This window comes from Podarcis raffonei, chromosome 14 (genome assembly GCF_027172205.1).
Source record: "Podarcis raffonei isolate rPodRaf1 chromosome 14, rPodRaf1.pri, whole genome shotgun sequence".
NCBI classification, from domain to species: Eukaryota; Metazoa; Chordata; class Lepidosauria; order Squamata; family Lacertidae; genus Podarcis; species Podarcis raffonei.
The window spans coordinates 49,671,776-49,691,655 of NC_070615.1; the positions used below are offsets into that span (position 1 = coordinate 49,671,776).

General features: G+C 41.8%; 1 protein-coding gene across 4 annotated transcripts in view; it reads right to left on the reverse strand.

Moving 5' to 3' along the window:
- MAD1L1 (mitotic arrest deficient 1 like 1) overlaps nucleotides 1-19,880 on the reverse strand; it is a 439,244-nt gene that overhangs the window by 273,223 nt on the left and 146,141 nt on the right. For all 4 annotated transcript variants that reach the window (XM_053365680.1, XM_053365678.1, XM_053365679.1 and 1 more), the window contains one exon: nucleotides 6,825-6,965. In XM_053365680.1, coding sequence (XP_053221655.1) covers nucleotides 6,825-6,965 — 141 coding nt within the window. The remainder of the gene's footprint in view (nucleotides 1-6,824; nucleotides 6,966-19,880) is intronic.

Genomic DNA, 19,880 nt, shown 5'->3' on the forward strand with positions numbered 1-19,880 from the left:
ATTTTTGGTTTTTATGGAAGCCGCCCAGAGTGGCTGGGGAGGCCCAGCCAGATGGGCGGGGTATAAATAAAAAATTATTATTATTATTATTATTATTATTATTATTATTATTATTATTATTATTATTAATTATTATTAATTATTATTATTATAGATGCTTCCATGTTAAAGACTGATTTTTTACACAAGTGATGCTACAGTTGTCATTATTCAGGGTTCAACTGCCTCCCTGGGGTTTCTGGAGGTTAATTATCTGAGAAAGGGATGAAATGTAATGCATTTTTGCTCTTATGTACAAATAATAATAATAATAATAATAATAATTTATTTATACCCCGCCCATCTGGCTGAGTTTCCTCAGCCACTCTGGGCGGCTTCCCATCGAATGTTAAAAACAATACAGCATTAAATATTAAAAACTTCCCTAAACTGGGCTGCCTTCAGATGTAGATAGCTACTTATTTCTTTCACATCTGGTGGGAGGGTGTTCCACAGGGCGGGCGCCAGTACCGAGAAGGCCCTCTGTCTGGTTCCCTGTTACATCACTTCTTGCAATGAGGGAACCGCCAGAAGGCCCTCGGTGCAGATACACTGCAGCTGTTAAGTGTACATTTTGCATTTTTTAACCAAAAGGATAATCACACCCTTTTAAATCAGTGGACAGGCTGTTGCAGAGTAAATGTAATACAGCACACAGCAGATGCAGCAGAACTTTCACCAATGTGTAGCAAGGAAGAGAGAAGACTTGGAAAGCAGTCCTTGGCAAGACAGCAAGGTGTTACAAGGCTGTCCTGTTTTCATGTATGATATGGTTGTGGGATTGAGGGAGGCCAGCTAATTCCATCTTTAAAAAACCCAGAATCCTCCCTAGCCAAAGTGCTCAGGGCAGTAGAGAAAATGTCAACACTTTGGCCAGGTAGAGAACCCTTGAAAAGTTTGGCTGGGTAACATTTAGCCCCACAAGCTGAAGTCAACTGACCAACTCTGCTCTAAAGCATAACATGGAAAAGAGTCTTCTGGTTACAAGACTATTTGCATCCTGTAGAATTCTCATACACCTACCTATTTATAACTAAGCACAAGTCATGCAAAATGAAAAGGCAGCTCTCTCAGTGAGAAGTCTTTCTTTGCTGCCATCTTGTGGGGACCGGCTGAAGGCTTGCAGTCATGACAAATAAGCCTACCTCCCTCCCTTATGGGAAAGCATCTATATTGTCAGTAGTCTATCACCAGATACAGATGGCAACACTCTCCAACACAGCCACATTCAAGCACTCAGCCTCCACACTGAAATTGCGTCTCCCCTTGTGACAAAATGTGAATGAATAGTAAATGAACATTAGTTATCTCCTCCTTCCAAGCCTTCCTTGGAAAAGAACCCAATTTTAAATCCTCTATAGAAGCCAGGCTCTGTTATCATCTGCTAGTCTCCCACAGTCAGGTAGACTTAAGGAGTTGAGCCGAACTCCCAGGTTGGGGGGGAAAGAGGAAAAAAAACTTCTACAAATGCTGACATGCACCACTGTTACTGCTGACAAGACCACTTTAAGCAGGGGACACGTTTAACATTTCAAAAGAGGCACCAAAAGGGGTTTGAGAATGGATGGTAAGAAGTGCAACACAACTAAGTGCTGTTATTTAGTCTTAAAGTCAAATAACCCATAGGAAAGGCAGTTAAGACAATGATTTCTGAGAGACTTTTAACCCCAGCAAGAGGATCCACTGAGAACAAAACCACTAGGGAGGTTGAAAAGGGGGGTGGAGGGAAAATACACATTAAAACCCTCTTGTAGATAAGCATATGTTTAAATTAGCCAGAGGCCCTGCTGAAGCATCACACATGGCAAATGTACTGTTGCCAAATCAGTTGCTGGGTGAGCAAAGAAGCCTGAAAGTAGCAAAGAATGTCAGGGATACCTGCCTCCAGGGACGGGTTGAGTTTAAGCAGTGATGCCACTGAAGACAGCTCAAAAACTTATGCTGGCCTAAAATGTAACTGCCTGGGTTTCAACTGGAACTACTAGACTCTGGTCATAGAATCTTAAGAGCTGGAAGGTATCCCAAGGGTCATCTAGTCCAACCCCCTGCAATGCAGGAATCTCAGCTAAAGCACCCATGACAGATGGCCATCCAACCTCTGCTTAAAAACCTCCAAGGAAGGAGAGTCCACAACCTCCCAAGGGAGTCCGTTCCACTGTTGAAGAGCTCTTACCATCAGGAAGCTCTTCCTGATGTTTAGTGGGAATCTCCTTTCTTGTAACTTGAAGCCATGGGTCTGGATCCTTGCTTCTGGGGCAGGAGAAAGCAAGCTTGTTCCCTCTTCCATGTGAAACCCCTTCAGATATTGGAAGATGGCTATCATATCTCCTCTCAAGCACCTCTTTTCCAGGCTAAACATACCCAGCTCCTGCAACCATTCCTCATAAGGCTTGGTTCCCAGACCCTTGATCAGCTTGGTTGTCAACATCCTTCTTAAACTGTGGTGCCCAGAATTGAACACAGTATTCCAGGTGTGGTCTGACCAAGGCAGAATAGAGTGGTACTAATACTTCCCTTGATTTTGACACTTTGCTTCTGTTGATGCAGCCTAGAATAGCATTGCGTTTTTCTGGCTGCTGCATCACACTGCTGACTCATGTTAAGCTTGTGGTTCACAAAGATCCCTAGATCCTTTTCACATGTACTGCTAGTAAGCCAGTTGTTCCCCATCTTATAATTGTGCATTTAGTTCTTTCTGCAGAACCTTAGAATACTCTCATTTTACAGTGCCATTTGATTCTTCAGGGTGCTGATTTTGATCTTTACCACCCAAGCAACATGGAACCAGAGTATCTCCAGTACAGCCTCCTCCCATATAAACATGTTTGAGTATTGTGATCTACTTTTAGGGCCTCACTCACTCACAACCTCATGAATCTTAGCTGTGAGGAATATAGGCCAGGCCCAGGACACTTAAAATTTGGAATTGCTTTCAAGGAGAACTACGCTAAGCTGTACCACTGTTTAGGTTTTATTGTTTAAAGGGGGCAGGGGGAACCATGCAGCTTCCCACATTTACACAAACCACCACAGCTTTGTATAATAGAATTAAATATGTTAAGAATAACTGAATAATCAAACCTTTCTAGTCAGAGGCTGCTCAAGCAAAAGGGTACTCTCAGAAATCTGTTTCATATATGTCTGTATCTGCTTTTTATGTGTTTTATTTCAGGCGTGAACACCTGAACTTGGGTGATCTGTATCTGTATTGCTACTATTTGTCTGTGTCCACTCAGTGCTTCACACTCTACCACAGTTTCTATGTTTTATTTCTCATTATAGGTTGGTTTGTGAGGGCTTAGCCCTGAAAAGCAACTAACGACTACCTGCAATGAATGGATCAGTCCCCCGTTATGGTTCATACAATGCAAGGATAGGCTGCATGGAATTTGATAGTTGATTTATATACCAAGATTTGCCTAAGAAGAAATCTGAGAAAAGAAAAATGGCTCCTTTGGGAAGAAGGGCAGAAAATAACAGGACGAGGACAAGGAGAAACAAGGTGTTGCAAATGTGTTCGGCAATGACTGGCAGGCAGGCTCCTAATGTGAAAAAAAGCTGTAAACTGCCCAGATAAATACTTTATCATCTCCATGTGTAAATTCTGAATACCAACAGGAGAAGAGGCTTAACACTTTGCGGAGATCTATTTCATTGTGATTACTGCAAGCACTGGCAGTGCCCAGATGCCAGGATCAGCAGATGTGCCACAGTTATTAGGGGCTGAAAAGGGGGGAGAATACTTGGCTGATAAGTTTTCAGGACACTCAAACCCCCCTCCCCCCAAAAATGGGAAAACAAAACTAGAACATATGGCATTTGATGTGTGAAAACTGCTGGGCCTGTATAACTGATTAGAGTACATATGGAGCTCCTAGATAGTATAAATCTCTCAATATAAAAGGATGTTGTGGGCTATTGAAGGTGTCAGCATGAGTCTCCCTGGCAAATCTCTCTTCATTAATGTTTCCTGCCGAGCCAAATGTGTTGTAATGAAAAGACTATTAATGGAGTTACATTTATGATGCTGCGCTACTGGTGCTAACCTTCCCAAGCCTAAATATAACAGTGCTCTCTCAAAACAATTGTCACAAACTTACGTCAAGGAGTAAAGCTTGCTTGTGAAGAGCGTACTCAGTGTCAACAGAGCACAAATACAACCAATATCATCACAGGTGCCTTGGCTGACCAGGCTGGCATAACCCCTTGTTCATGAAATCCTTAGGTCCAGGGCTCTATTTGCACAAAGGTGAAGCATCATGAAATCTCCATCAGGAGAATAACATCTATTGGGAAGCTGGTGTGTCTGTTAGCTTTTATATTTGAAAATATCTAAATTACTTAAATTTGGAATGGGGAGCCTGCACCCCTCCATATGTTATTGAACTCCATCTATCAGCCACAGCCAATGTGGCCATTAGTCAGGGACAATGGGAGTTGCAGTCCAACAACATATGGAGCGCCACATGTTCCCATGCCAACTTAAATGACTATGGTTCCACCTACTTCCTCAAGGGAACTCATGGCATCACATTATGCAGAGAACAAGATTTTTTATACAAAGGTAGAGAAATAAATCAGGGAGCAAATGAAATTGTCATTTATTTGAACATAAGTTTGGGAAAAGTGACAGAAAGGAAGACAGAGAAGTGTGAAAGGCAGCAATTGTGTTCAATGAAACATTTGCTCAAAAAAGGCTTGAAGGGAAATCAATTGGCTTAGAATGAGTCAAAGTTAGGTAAGAGGGTAGCTGGACTAAGGCAAAAGAGTAAATATGACATTTAGGAAATCATCTGTTTGAGATTTCTGTTGTCTGTGTTACAGCACACCCTATAGGTAAATTTGAGTTTTCCGTTTGCTGGATACTGGATGTTGGGAACAAATGCCCAGACTCCCTACTGCTCCCACACAGTTCCCCCACCATCATCACCATATTGTATCAGCAACCAGCAGCTCATTATCATCTGGTATTGTTCTGTCTAACAGAGAGCAGCTGCTAGATTCAATTGAATTTTTTAAAGCATTTCTTATTTTAAAAAAAATATTTTTCTCCACATGCTTCCTTCAGAAAAGACTGAACAGACCAGTGCCAAAACAAAGAAGACAGAAAAGGAGATTTTCCCTTAAGCAAAAAGGTGTGAAATGTGGAAGGCTAATAATGAAACCTGGAAGCCGAACATTCAATTCACCTTACCGAGACTGAATGAATAGAGGTATTAAAGCCACCCCAATAAGTAACAGTTGGATAACTATGAAAAACTAAATAAAGTATGCACTGCAGGGGAAATCTATGATAAGTTGCTTTAAAAGGCAATCTTCAAAGCAGAAACTAAAACTGCACTGATTCATCTCCCTGCCCCTGCCCCCAGAAGACTGAGTAAAACCTTTGCTAATTTGCGTCTATTCAAAGTAAATCATTGTATAGACTCATAACTACAGAACAAGTGGAGCACACTGATAAATATATCTACCTTTCTCCAATCCCTCTCCAAAATATATTGATCTGTTTTGGGCAAATTTATACTATATAGCTTATGCATACCAGCTTTAAATGTTTTAACATTTTTTCCAATTATTATTTTAAATGTTCAGAACAAACGAACCCACCTGGATCAAACCAAAGACCCCTGCTTCCCATAGTGGTCAAGCAGATGCCTGTCAAGTGCCTCACCGCATTGTTGGGATCCAGCTTGAGTTGATAATTTCTGACATAGGAGGAGGAAGGGGAGGAAAGTGGGCGCGCTGAATGATGGGAACTTGAAATGGAGGAGGCCGGGATCCCCTCTCTCCTTACAAAGATGACATTTCTCCTCCCCAACTTTCCAGCAGAGCAGAGAGCCCCTGTGGAGAGTGGGGGCGCTTTGAGTAGCTGAGTGGGGAAATAGAGTGGACTGGATAGGATCCAAAATATGAGGGTGCAATCTTGCCACCACAGGCACCACCTTCATGCAAGGGAGCAAACCCACCCACCCTGAAAGACAGCACATCTGCAATCCTGATATTCCTTGCAGGGCAAGTAAATGTTGCAAGGGAGTGCACCACACATAGTCTTTAAAAGCTTGGTGGGCTGGGCATGGAAACTTGTTGGGATATCTTTGTCACTTCCATCCAGTTATTAACATCTTGTACCGTCTTGAGCCTTATGTGTGCAGCTGAGTCTATCCCATTAATTGAATAAGAAACAAAATTTAAAAATTCCTTCCAGTAGCACCTTAGAAACCAACTAAGTTTGTTATTGGTATGAGCTTTCGTGTGCATGCACACTTCTTCAACTGCTTGAATAAGGATCTCTTTCTACCTTATACAGTCATACCTCGGGTTGAAGTAGCTTCGGGATAAGTATTTTTGGGTTGCACGTTGCGGCGATGCGGAAGTAACGGAGTGTGTTACTTCCGGGTTTCACTGCTTGCGCATGCGCAGACGGTCAAAATGACGCCACACGCACGGACGCGGGTTGCGTTCGCTTCTGGATGCGAACGGGGCTCCGGAACGGATCCTGTTCGCATCCAAAGGTACCACTGTATGTAAGAAACTCTGCTTGTGTGTTTTGAGGCAGCAGCCAGGACAGTGCCTCTAGGTGAAGAGCATGAAAGCAACAGCCCTCCTTTACATTTAGTTTCCGGCAACTGGTATTCCTTGGCACGCTCCCTATCCACATGCTGCAGCCTTATTGCTGTCAGCCACTGAAGGCCACAACCACCCTGTGAGGTAGGTCACTATTCTTCCCCTTTACAGATGGAGAACTGATGCAGAAAGAGCAACTGAATATGGTGACTCCACATTACCTCCATTTCACCACAGTGCGCTTGCATTTTTTGTACCATGTCCTCTGCCTCCCGCACACGGAAGTTCAGCTGAGGAGTGTGTTCTGATGGGTTCAACTCACTGTCATAGGAATCCAGAATTCCTCTCATTCCATCACGTGCCTGTTAAAATGGACAAAAAGGAAAGCAAACACAATTAGCTTTTTATGACTTCCATTCATTATTTTTATGGTGTAAACCACCCTGTGATCTTCGGATGAAGGACAATATACAAATTTAATTAATAAATTCAGGCTGCGTTGAAGCTGGTATAATTTATTCCCGTTTTTCCTTGGAGACTAGGCCATTTCCCCACTGTTCAGTTCTGTTGCATTCCATTCTCACCAGTATTAACAATTGTAATTAAACAAATATATTGAAATAGGGAAACACATTTGCATTAAATAAACTGTTTAGCTAGAGAAGCAAGGAGATTGCAGAGGGATATGCGGACAACCTCTTCCATGCTACAAATACATAGTGACAGTAGAAAAAGGCTCAGAGCTCAAACAGAAATAGCTTCTTGAAAACTATTTGGCCTATGTGACTATGACTGCCCAGAAAAGCAGCAACATGCTATTCTGAAAACAAAAGCTAAAATGAACTCCTGCACAGCATCCGGTGAGGCTGTATCTGACGATACAGACTAACTGTGAGTACTAAGTCATGCCACTCACAATTTGACAGTACACACGCACAACAAGAGAGATTTCTGCAGACTCAGAGCTTATTTAATAATTTGTTTGGAGTGCTTTCACCTTACAGATTTAACTGATTCACTGGTTGTAAGGTAAAGGTAAAGGGACCCCTGACCATTAGGTCCAGTCGTGACCAACTCTGGGGTTGCGGCGCTCATCTTGCTCTATAGGCCAAGGGAGCCAGCATTTGTCCGCAGACAACTTCCGGGGTCATGTGGCCAGAATGACTAAGCCACTTCTGGCGAACCAGAGCAGCACACGGAAACGCTGTTTACCTTCCCGCCGGAGCGGTACCTATTTATCTACTTGCACTTTGACGTGCTTTCGAATTGCTAGGTTGGCAGGAGCAGGGACCAAGCAACGGGAGCTCACTCCGTTGCGGGGATTCGAACCGCCGACCTTCTGATCAGCAAGTCGTAGGCTCTGTGGTTTAACCCACAGTGCCACCCGCGTCCCTCACTGGTTGTACCCACACTCAAATTAACACTCATTAACAGGGTATCCTCACAACTCCTTGTTCACATGGCAGGAAGTTGTGATTGACCTCCACAGCTCACTGGCTGCAGTAAAATAAATGGATACACTACTAAATTCCAGGAAAGATTTTTATTATCTAAACTCTCTCCTCTCACTATAGTCCTATAGATTGTTGGCATAAATATGTCAATGCTTGCTAACTGAGCAGCACTGGAAAACGCTGCCCATAAACCTTCTCTCAGGGGGTGAAGCTTCACAGGAGAACTTGTTGACGTATTTTGTCTATACAAGACAGGATCTCAAAAGGAACTGCTGTCCCCCACCCCCCAAAAAAGAGTTGCACTTCAGAAATAGTACTTATGAGGCCAGCATATAACCCTGCACACACACTTTAGCATATGGATTCTGGGGCGCCTCCAACTTGGCTGTCAAAATGTCAGGTGCTTAATAACCTGGTGTCTGAGAAAGGCTGAGGAAGAGCATATAAACTCGAGGCGGTGTGAAAAGCAAGGTGGGAATACCTGCTAGAAATGTTGCTGATGTGTTCAAAACACTCTTGGTATGGAAAGGTCAATCTGGAAATGCTGGAGATGGCTCATCAGTGGAACCAAAGGACAGCTTCGGGCTAGAGAAACTGAGTTAATGAAGGAGGACAGGAAAGGAGACGTCTTTCACAGTGGACTAGACGAAATGGCATCACCAACTACTCCCTTTGCTTCAAAGTGTTGGCAAAAAGGAAGCTATGCATAGGGAAGGCAGTTAAACATAGCCTGCTTAGTGTGGGCACCTACCAACTCCTGATTATACCATAAGATCTCAAGCCTGCAGGCTTCAGGGATATATTCAAAATATATTGTTTTCTGAAATCAAATACTTGATAGCCCCTTTGCAGACACTTGGAGGAACTGACAAGCCTTTATTATAAGCTATCAAACAAATAAAAGGGCTATCATTCATTTACGGTGTAATGTCTCTTGGCTAACTTTTGATTTGATACAAATGTTCAAGTGTTATTGAGGTACAACTCCATGCTAGCTAGTGCTGCTCTCTCAAACTAGCAGTCCAAAACCTGCTTCTCTAGATGTCTCTTAGCAACCAGATGAAAATTGGGATTCTGATTAAAAGGGGGGGGGGTCCTATAAGGGTCATGGATTGCTGCAATTAACCTGAAGGTGACACTCTAAAATAAAAGCACAGCAAAAGGCATCAGAAAGGGTGTTGGTGTGCTCATGCCCTGCTTGCGGGTTTCCGATTCGCTTGGTCACTGTGAGGAAAGATGCTGGACTAGACAAGCCTTTGGTCTTATGTAAGTCCAGGTGTTCATAACTTCAAGATTGTATTACTGCAATACATTCCACATGGAGCTTCCCCTGCAGTTGGCCCAAAAGCTACACAGAAAGCTGTGGTGCAACTCCTCAGTTCTACCACTGGCTACTTATTTGTATATAAAGCCCTTATCAATTTAGGACCAGGTAACCTTAAGAAAATTGATTCAGTCTGTAGAACTTGAACACTTGCAAGTACCATCTGTGAGAAGTCAATCTTCCAGTGTGGCAACACCTGTGCCTTGCCTACTGATATTGGACAGGGACCCTCATTATGCTGTTCCAGATGCCTGTTAAAGCTTTTCTGTTTCAGTAAGCTTATCAAGGCATGCACAAAAAATACCGTATTTTTCCGTGTATAAGACTAGGGGTTTTTCCCTAAAAAATAATGTCCAATATTTGGGGGTGTCTTATACATGGGGGCCATCTCCCCCCATTTCCTTAAATCGGAGTCCCAAAAATAGGAGGCGTCTTATACATGCAGGCATCTTATAGACAGATAAATACGGTATATAATCCTGTTTTTTATTTATTTTTTAATGCTAATCTTATTTCTATATTTATAATTGTTTTAGTTTCATGTACACTGCTTATGGCTTATTTGATTAAGAAGTTTCTAAATTATTCTAAATAAACAAATAAAATATTTTTAAAACACACGCACACTTTGGGCGGGCAGGGCTCAAAGCACCAGGTTAGCCACCTTTCCAAGTATCCTTTTCATGACAGCACCTCTTTCAGCACAGCACCCCATCATCAGGCCCTTGATGCAGCAGGTAGAACAGCACAGACCACACCATCCTCCATAACAATGTAGAGCCAACAGAATGTGGTGAATACGGGTGTCAAGTTTGGATTAAGATGGCACTTATTTCCCTTCAGCCTCCTAGCCCTGGCTGGATGCTCTTCTCTCCTGCAAAAGTTTGCTGGCAGAATGCATGTGGAGCCCTTTGACCCTTCCAGTTTGGGTGAGGTTAGAAGAAGAAGGTTCTCCTTCTCTCGTCTCCTTGCACTCTTCGAAAAGCCAGCATCTAGCTTAGAATTGTCTACACTGACTAGAAGCAGCTCTGCAGGTTTTCAAGCACAGGTGCCAGGGATTGGCTTGGGACCACCTGCGTGAAATTCAGGTGCTCTACAACTTACCTACAACCCTTCCACAAGTCACCTACATGTGTTTTCTATGAAAAGGAGAAGCAGTAAGTTATAAAAATCAACTATTGCTCCCAAATCCTTTAAAAAAAATATTTCTCAAAGTGACATACCTGACACTCCCCACCCCAGCCCATCCCGTAACAAAGTGCCATGCATTTTTGTTTGTTTGTTTCATAATTTTATACCTATCAAACACAGTCACCTAGTCTTTTAACTGAATCTTGCCCCTATTCTTGGATCTGCATTTAAATACTTCAAAGACATGTGCTATTTGACAGTGACTTTCTAATTAGTTGTAACACTAACACACATGCACACGGGCACACACACACACAATCAATGAAAACAAAATTGAAGTTACAAATCTAACTAAAGTCAGATACCCAGGGAAAATTTGTTCCTGGGGCAGGTTTATCTAGTGTCATAATTTTATTGAAATCCTATATCTTCCAATTGACTTTTATCGGTTGAAGCTAGATGCCAGAGTTATCATTATTAAAGTCTCAGTGTTGTTTCCAGGGCCAAGGAGGGGCTTTTCCTTTTATAAACAAGCTGTAATTGTCTACATTATTGATCAATAAATCTCCCAAACTGACTCACTTCACCACAGTTCAATTATATTATGTCTTCTGCACCATTTTCCAAGTGAAAATATAGTGTTTTCCTCTTTTGCTTTTTTTTGTTAAGAGAGAGATTGTTTTGTCATTAACGGTAAAAGAGAAGGAACTATACTGGTCGGCTTCCATAATGACTTTTTAATGACAAATTCTAGTCACAGTTAAATCTGCTTTATTTCCACATGAGTGAACTTCAACTATTAATCCAAAAACAAACACACAGCTCACTTGCTCTCTGACTTCAGCAGACGCAGAAGCCTAAAGCACCACTTTGGAAAGAACAACTGTAAAACTATTTTCCACCCAGTGCCTGTTTCACAGTGTGAAGCAGTCCTGTTCCTAGCATTAAACTTGCATTTTGCTTAATTAACAATGATTTAAAGAGAATATTAATAGATGGTTTCATTAGTAGGAAATCAAGAAAATAATTTTCTCCCCCACCTCCCCGTTTCAGATTACCAAGTCCAATTAGCCCAAACGAGAGATTTTCAACAAGAGACTAGATGGTAAAACTGCTTTAAAAAATAATATCTGCAGCACATCCTGGTACTCTTGAGTGACTGTCCTAAATAAAATGGGGCATATTCTTTATAATTAGCTAAGGTGGCCCTCTTGGTTCTGCCAGACTTCAGAGAGGTGGACTTAGCAGTAACCAAGAGTAAGGGCTTCTCTGTGGTGGCACCCACCCTATAGAACAATTTCCCCCTTCAGTAAGGCAGATGCCAACTCTACTGCAATGTTGGTGCCTCATGAAGACATCCCTCTGCTTCCCAACTTTTGCTGATGTTTTATTCCAGTATATGGTATCATGTTTTATTTTGCCCAAGATAACTGATATGTTTGATCGTTGTGTGGATTTTTACTGTATTATATTGCTTACTATGTTTATACCTTGGGGTACCACCTGGGGGTACCACATGAAAGGCGGAACAAAAATGCTTAAATAAATACATTCATATATTCCTCCCAACTAGCTCATAAAGTCCCTAAGTGGCCACCAGTCACAGGAGACAGCAGGAGAAGAGTTGTGGTCCAAAGATGAGAAGCCTGCTAAAAACAGAGAGGAGAATGTTTTCAACCACAGTTCCACAGATATCCCTTAGGGATTCTGTGGAGTTTTATAACAATAGCCCCATTTCCCTCTCTCCCACTGATAAACAACCTCTACTCCATGAGTAGTACATTGTCATGTCTAGTCCCATAATGCCTCTTGTGGCCCTCAAACTTTCAATGCTGAATGTTCAAACCAGCCTTTGTGGGTGTTACAACAAAACAAGCAATGTATATTTTATTTAGGTTAAAGTAAAGGTAAAGGGACCCCTGACCATTTAGGTCCAGTCATGACCGACTCTGGGGTTGGGGCGCTCATCTCGCTTTATTGGCCGAGGGAGCCGGTGTACAGCTTCCAGGTCATGTGGCCAGCATGACTAAGCCGCTTCTGGCGAACCAGAGCTGCACACGGAAAAGCTGTTTACCTTCCTGCCAGAGCGGTACCTATTTAACTACTTGCACTTTGACGTGCTTTCGAACTGCTAGGTTGGCAGGAGCAGGGAGTAAGCAATGGGAGCTCACCCCGTCGTGGGGATTCGAACCGCTGACCTTCTGATTTGTTTTACTTTGGGAGCGAGGAATAAGAGGACTTCTGCAGGATATCATAACATGCTACAGGGGTTCTCCAACCAAAAAAGGATGGGAAACCACCGAACTCTTCAGTTAGGAGTCTTGTATCAAGCGGATGTTAAAGCTGTTACATCCCCAGGATGTCAGACAGCAGAAGGAAACAGGGTGCTGTCTTCGTTAAGTCAGTCTGCAGAATGTCTTTCCCCAAAGTGAAGGAAACTTTGTTATATAATATAGGGCCTTGCAACGGAATGCACCAGCATGAAATGTGACACATCCTACATGCTATAAGATTCTGTTGCTTCTTCAAAAAATTCCTTCCTATAGTTCTCTGGCTTCAGCTGTATGTGTGCTTTTCAGGGAAGACTTTTTTTCTTTTAATGTTACCCACACTGATGTGAGAAATAAAGTTAATGTACTGTGTTTTGTTCCATTAACTCCTACCTTTATTAGTCATTCAGACCTGTCTACCCCATTTGTTTCTTCTCCCGCACATATCAAGTTCCTCTTTGGCATAAGCTAATTCTGTTTACACTGGGACTTTAATTTAAAAATAGACTTTCTATCAAACTCCCCCCTTCCTTACCCCCCCCCAGGTCAGGTAGTCTATCTGGCACAGACATCTCAGAGTGATCACTCGTAGCCACTTGGGATGTGAGTCCACCTTTGCATCCTCTGAAGTAGGACCTGATCTCTGATACAACAACCCTTAAAGCATAATAGCTTTTCAACAGGAAGTGGTGACAGATGAGTTATTTACATTCAATGTACCCAGTTTAAGAGAAAAAGAGAGAACATAATGGTCAGGGGGGAAATCATATGCCTACGAACAAAATAGGCCAATTTATTTTAAAACACACACCCTCCCCATAATTTAACATATCCATCTTAAAAAAGCTTGCCTGGCTAAGGGGAATTTGTTTTATAAATGCTGCCATTAAGCTCCATTCTTCTTCCAGAGTCCACAATAAATCAAAGTTCTGTAGTCTCTCTCTCCCTACCCCTCTATAGTAGGAATGTGGGATAGATAGAACAGGAACTCTTGGTGACTTAAGAGTAGATCAGCAAAGATTTCCCACTCCTTATTTTTAACAGAGGCAACAACAAAATGGCTCATCACCTCCACCACTGAAATGAAGAGGCAGAGGGTGGGGGAGAAATCAGGACTGGATTTGTGCATGGAAGGACTATTTGCTCAGTTCCGTTTTGGTACTCAAAACAAACTCCTAAGCTCAGAATTCCTTAATTCAAAGTGCTCATCTTTTACACCTGACCCTGGTTGGTGGTTCTCATAGTTCTAATAAAAAACAAAGCAGATCACAAAAGTCTGAAGTCTATGAAACATCTTCAGTTGGCCAGGTATTGCTATCTAACCTGCTGTGGAAGAAGATCAAGAAAGAGGTGCTATTATCCACACAAGGAACAGGAACAGAAGCGGACTTTAAAAACTCCAACAAAACTTTAAAAGAACTACTTCATATTAACAGAAAAAAGAGTCAGGCACCTTTAGTCTGAGGGCCACATTCCCATCTAGGCAACTTTCTGGGGGCCATGACAGTGATGGGTGGAGCCAGAGGCAACACTGGATAAGACAACAAATGTAAATTGTACCTTTGTGCAACAGGCTAGTTTATATCCATACATGCACACCCCTCTCCAATCAGGCAACCAAGAAGCACTACCTTATTCCAGCCAGGCAAAACCACTCAGGAAAAGTAGTGATGTGAGGGATGCAGTATGGGGAAAGGAAGTGTGGCAGAGGAGATTCCTAAGGGGCAGAGAGAGAAGGCTGGGGAGGTACATTCGGCTCCAGGCTGAGTTCCCCTGCTCTTCACACAGAAGACTTGAGCCACTGGCTACTTTCCAGGCAGGGTCACGGTTGTACAATCTCTGCATGAGCAAAGGCTTCAGAATGTCAGTGAACAGCAATCTCCATCCCATCCAGCGCTGACTGTTGCCTAGCCATATGTAAGTTCTATTTAGACATGTGAATGGCCGTCTGGTGAAAGTGCTCCAATGCTCCAGTGACACAAGTATCTTGACACCCCCACAGATGAGCTCATCTAATCAATGCCTGCCTGCACAGCCAGTGAGAGGAGCCATCCCAAGCATAATGACCGCCTTCCAGGGGCATCACTAATTCTAACCAATTTGCATGTGTTTTGAGAAACGCATTATTCCTGCACCAAGGAAAGCCATAGGAAAGTCAGCCACATGACCCCTTTAGTACTATGGTCAAGCTCGCCCAACAACAGTGCCAATGCACTTCCTGCCAGCCACCACTGTAACCAGCCTGAAAGTGAAGCTTTGTTAAAATAAGTGGAAAAATAATTTTAGGCGAAGAAGAAAGGAGAAAATATTTGCATGAACATGTACCATTTAAAAATCCTTCAGGGCATTACAATGAAAAAGTATAAAAACAAAGCAACCAGGCCTGGTTTTAATTAAAAACATAATGTAAAATTATAAGCACTCATACCCACTGTTTTCTTGTATTGTGCATTCAACTAAATTTTAGCAGGCACCTTCAGTGCACTCATTTCAGTGCCTGCTAAAAATATTTCTGATTAGCCAAGCTTACACAGATGATTAGAAAGTTGAGGTAATTTTAATCTATTCAAGTACTTTAACTTTTGTATGTTTAAAAGTAGGGTTGTATTCCCCCCCCCTTGATTTTCCTGTTTTATCTTTTGTAAACTGCTTTGAGGTTTTTGGAGTTGTTCTTTTTTGTTTTTGTTTGTTTTTTACAATCAAGCAGTGTATACATTTTATGAAATAAATAAATTAATAGCAGAGCTATGGGACCTACATTAGCTGAGACAAATTCATACATAACAGATGCTGTTGAATGCCACTTTAATTACTACCACTCATTCTGGTAAAGTTTTGGATATGTGCCCAGCTAAAATAAAATAAAATAAATAAAATCGAATAAAAAACAGGAATAATTCATGTAAATTGTGTATGTATGCATTCGCCCATGGTCAATGTGGAGAATGATGATTCATACAACAATTTTGTAAATGGAGACCTCAACGTAAATTGACACAATAGAAATGTATCTTGTTCAAGCACTAACATACTCCCAGGGCATAACTTTGTACTACTGGTTGCACCTAATATTCAATTATTTGATAAAGTCAACTTGTATAGTCTTTCCCAAGATAACACTGTTAGGTGAGTCAGCAATCTAAGAAGAAAAAGAGGATTTCTGTTCCCAGTTTTCTTGGGGGGCGGGACGGGTGGCATTCCTCTCACTGGGGTAGTTTCTACTTCGAGCTGAAAAAGGCAGAATTCAGAGTCTTCTGTCCTCTTCCAGGGGGAAGGGTTATCCCACCCTCCAGACTGGCTAGCTGAATAAGAACTCCTTGAACCACAATAATGGCCCCAGAGATCCACACAAGAAATGAGCCTCATAGGCCATCTGCCTCATGAAATGTTAAACTATGTCGCAAGAACAAGGGAGGTGAAAAACAGTGTAGAACAGCAACTTAACATTTGGGTGGGGGGTTGTCTATAGAAGAGAACAAACAGGGAAAAAACCGCATCTCTCCCTGCCTACCATCCCATATGTGAGGTGCAAGCCGAAGCCAGACACGCTGAACTGAGGAAAAAGGCTGGCAGAATGCCCACCTCCATGTGATAACATTACTGAGTGCGTTACAGAACACTGAATGTACACAAAATTAACAGACTGAACCTTCCCCACAGGAATGTCTGCAGCACTCAGAACAATCAGATGTTCTTTCCCTCTTCAGGTCATAAAAATGTGTAAAAAATGATGATGATGCTGGCCTATAAATTATCTGAATACTGGGTGTGTTCAGAGATCTCTTTTGCTGATCCAGTATTCCAACACCCACCATGGACAACTCCAGCTCCTGATTTGCTAGTTGGATATGTTTATCAATCAGATGTGTTAAGATCACATGAAAATGAAACCCATCAGCTTAGTTCTTATCAGTGAGATTGCTATATTAGACCAATTTAGGCAGACAGTACAGGTAGAAAGGGAGAATTCTACAAGATGGCAGAAATACAGCATCTCATTTAATATGAACAAGAAATTAACCTTCTGACTACACACTCTCAGCTTTTGTCCTAAACTGAAAGTGGGAGAGAAAAAGTACAAGCAATGAAATGTGCTTCCCTGATCTATAATTTGGGTTAAATGGGGATCGGTTTGGAGATCATCAAAATCTGAGTGCGCTGCAGACTCTCAATCAGTGCACTGAATCCCTACTCTGAAAGCTTCCACCTAGAAGCAGAACAAGAAAAAAATGAGTAAGTGTTACTAGTTGTTTAGCACAATCATTTTCCAATACAACTTAATTTCCAAGAGGCACTGGCATTTCAAAATTAGCCAATTATTGATGCTTGGTCTCACAAAGACCTCCATAATAGGATTCCCTCAGCACTCACCCCAAATTGTTCATAAAGCCTGCAGAGTCAATATTAACTCATTTAATGATAAAATAACAAAAAATATCGGCTCAGAGAAAATGGAGTAGAAAGAAAATTAGAACAAATGTAAGTCTACTCCAATAATCACACTTACATGATCTATATTCTGCTGCTCAACCTTTGTGTCTATTTCAAAATGGACTTCCCCCGCAGCTAAGGTTCTTGGCAGGTTAAAATATTGTGAAACACATTTTAAAACACGGTCATTAATTTCAGGGAAGAATTTAACTCAGGAACATAATATATGAACGAGATCTTTATTTTACATTTATATCCCACCTTCTTCCAATGAGCTCGAGGTGATAAGCGTGGTTCTCCCTCTCCTCACTTTATCTTCACAACTACCCTGTGAGGTAGGTTGGGCTGAGAAACAGTGACTAGATTCAAGTTCACCTAGTGAAATTCATAGCGGAGGTCTTCACATTTTCTCCACAATCAGATACACTCCTCAGGCATTTTAAACTATTTAAATAGGATTCAGCACTGCCTATGCATGCCAAAAGAACAAATCCCTTTACTTCCCCCCTCCCCTAAGGAGATTATTTGATGTGTTTACAACTTCGTTACTATCATTGTTTGAGGCATTAAAATTATAGTAGCTGCAAATTCTCTTACAGTCACAGGTTTTGTTTTTGCAAATTTCCAACATAACAAGTGTGGGCTCCTAAACCATCCAGATCATCATTTTTTCTCCCACCTGCCACAGAAATGTATGTATGGCTTGAAATAGGGTTTGCTATCAAACAAACACAGAGATTACATGACAATAGTCCATAATGTGTCTGGAGTCCAAGCTCAACAGCTTGGTGTTCAACAGTTCCTACTCAATATACTACAGGAACACTTTGCAAAATGTAATAGAAAACAAAAGATATGAATAAATTAGCAATTGGTGAATATGGATCATTACTAATGAAAAGGAAACTTCCTGCCCTACTGCAAAGAAAAGACTGAGGGCTGCTGGGAAGAAATGTATTTTTAAAAGCAGTTCAGGGCTCTGCAGCTTTTTTCAGGGGTGAGCGAGCTGTGATCTGTGGATGCGCATTTCAGGACCCAAGATGCAACCAGAACTCATGCAAAGCCATGAGGAAACAAAGAGCTTGCCTGTGGCAAAACATCTGCTTCAGAGCCACATGTGGATAAACAAACAGATTCTAAAATCAACTATCAAGACTTTCAAAGTTTATTTTCCAAACAAGTAATACAGAGAAATACTATGTATCAAGCGAACTAGACAGCTGTGATTATTCAACAGAAGCATCCAGCTGAGAGACCAGCACTCCACTCCTCATGAATACGCTATACAGAACAGACATTACTCCCATGCTATCAGACGAGAACATGCTGGCTCCATTCCCCTTGCACTCCTCTAATACAGTACAATAAGATGCATGAAGGGTCACATTTATCTGTTCAAGGCTGTTACTCCAGAGTAATCCTCTCATCTTTTCTGGCTGCTGCCCTGCCATTTCAGAATTACACATTACCAGCTGCTCCAAGCAAACGGGCCCATCACTGGCCAGACATTCCTGGCTCTGACAGCTACATTTAGAGTGCTATTGATCCTACTTTTCTCAGATTCAGCAGGATCGACAAGCAGGCTCGCAGGATCTGCCAGGTGCATTTATTAGTCATGTAGCACATGGACAGCACAAATGCAAGATGGCAGTGATTTTTTGGGGGGAGGGGTGCTACTGAAGGTAAAATCTGCATATTTTAAAACCCAGGGGAGCCAGGTGTATCCCACACAAGCCCCCATGAAATGATATAGAGTTGAGCAGCTTAACCCCCCATGGTACTTGGGTACTATGGTCAAAATTTCAGACCAGATTTATAGAATAAAGGTAGGAATTATAAGGAAGCATTTTTGAAACGAGCGTCTGGATTCAGTTCAATAATATTTACCAGTACTATTATAGGACAGGCATAAACTGCACTGGTGTGGGTATATCTTTGTTTAAGGATTATGTTTTGTTATATGATGCAATTATTTTGTTGTATTGTGGTTTCTTATAATCATCTACGTACACGTATTTTGCATTCCAAGTTTATATTATGTGTTCTTACTTTGTTTTTGTATTTTCAGTTTTATTTATATGCCCCCACAAAAATTATTAAAGTTTTAAAATAAAAAGAAAATTACAAGTACTACAATTAGCCATGTAACTTGTGGTTCTTGGGCTTAATACAATAGTGTATATTATTTAAATTAATTCTTAACTTCATTTTGATGTTTCATAGTACAGTACAGTACAGTACAGTACATAGTACAGCCGAATAATTGATGCTTTTGAATTATGGTGCTGGAGGAGACTCTTGAGAGTCCCATGGACTGCAAGAAGATCAAACCTATCCATTCTTAAGGAAATCAGCCCTGAGTGCTCCCTGGAAGGACAGATCCTGAAGCTGAGGCTCCAATACTTTGGCCACCTCATGAGAAGAGAAGACTCCATGGAAAAGACCCTGATGTTGGGAAAGATGGAGGGCACAAGGAGAAGGGGACGACAGAGGATGAGATGGTTGGACAGTGTTCTTGAAGCTCCAAACATGAGTCTGACCAAACTGCGGGAGACAGTGGAAGACAGGAGTGCCTGGCGTGCTCTGGTCCAGGGGGTCACGAAGAGTCAGACACGACTAAACGACTAAACAACAACAACAGCAGTGCACCACTTTAATGGCTCTATG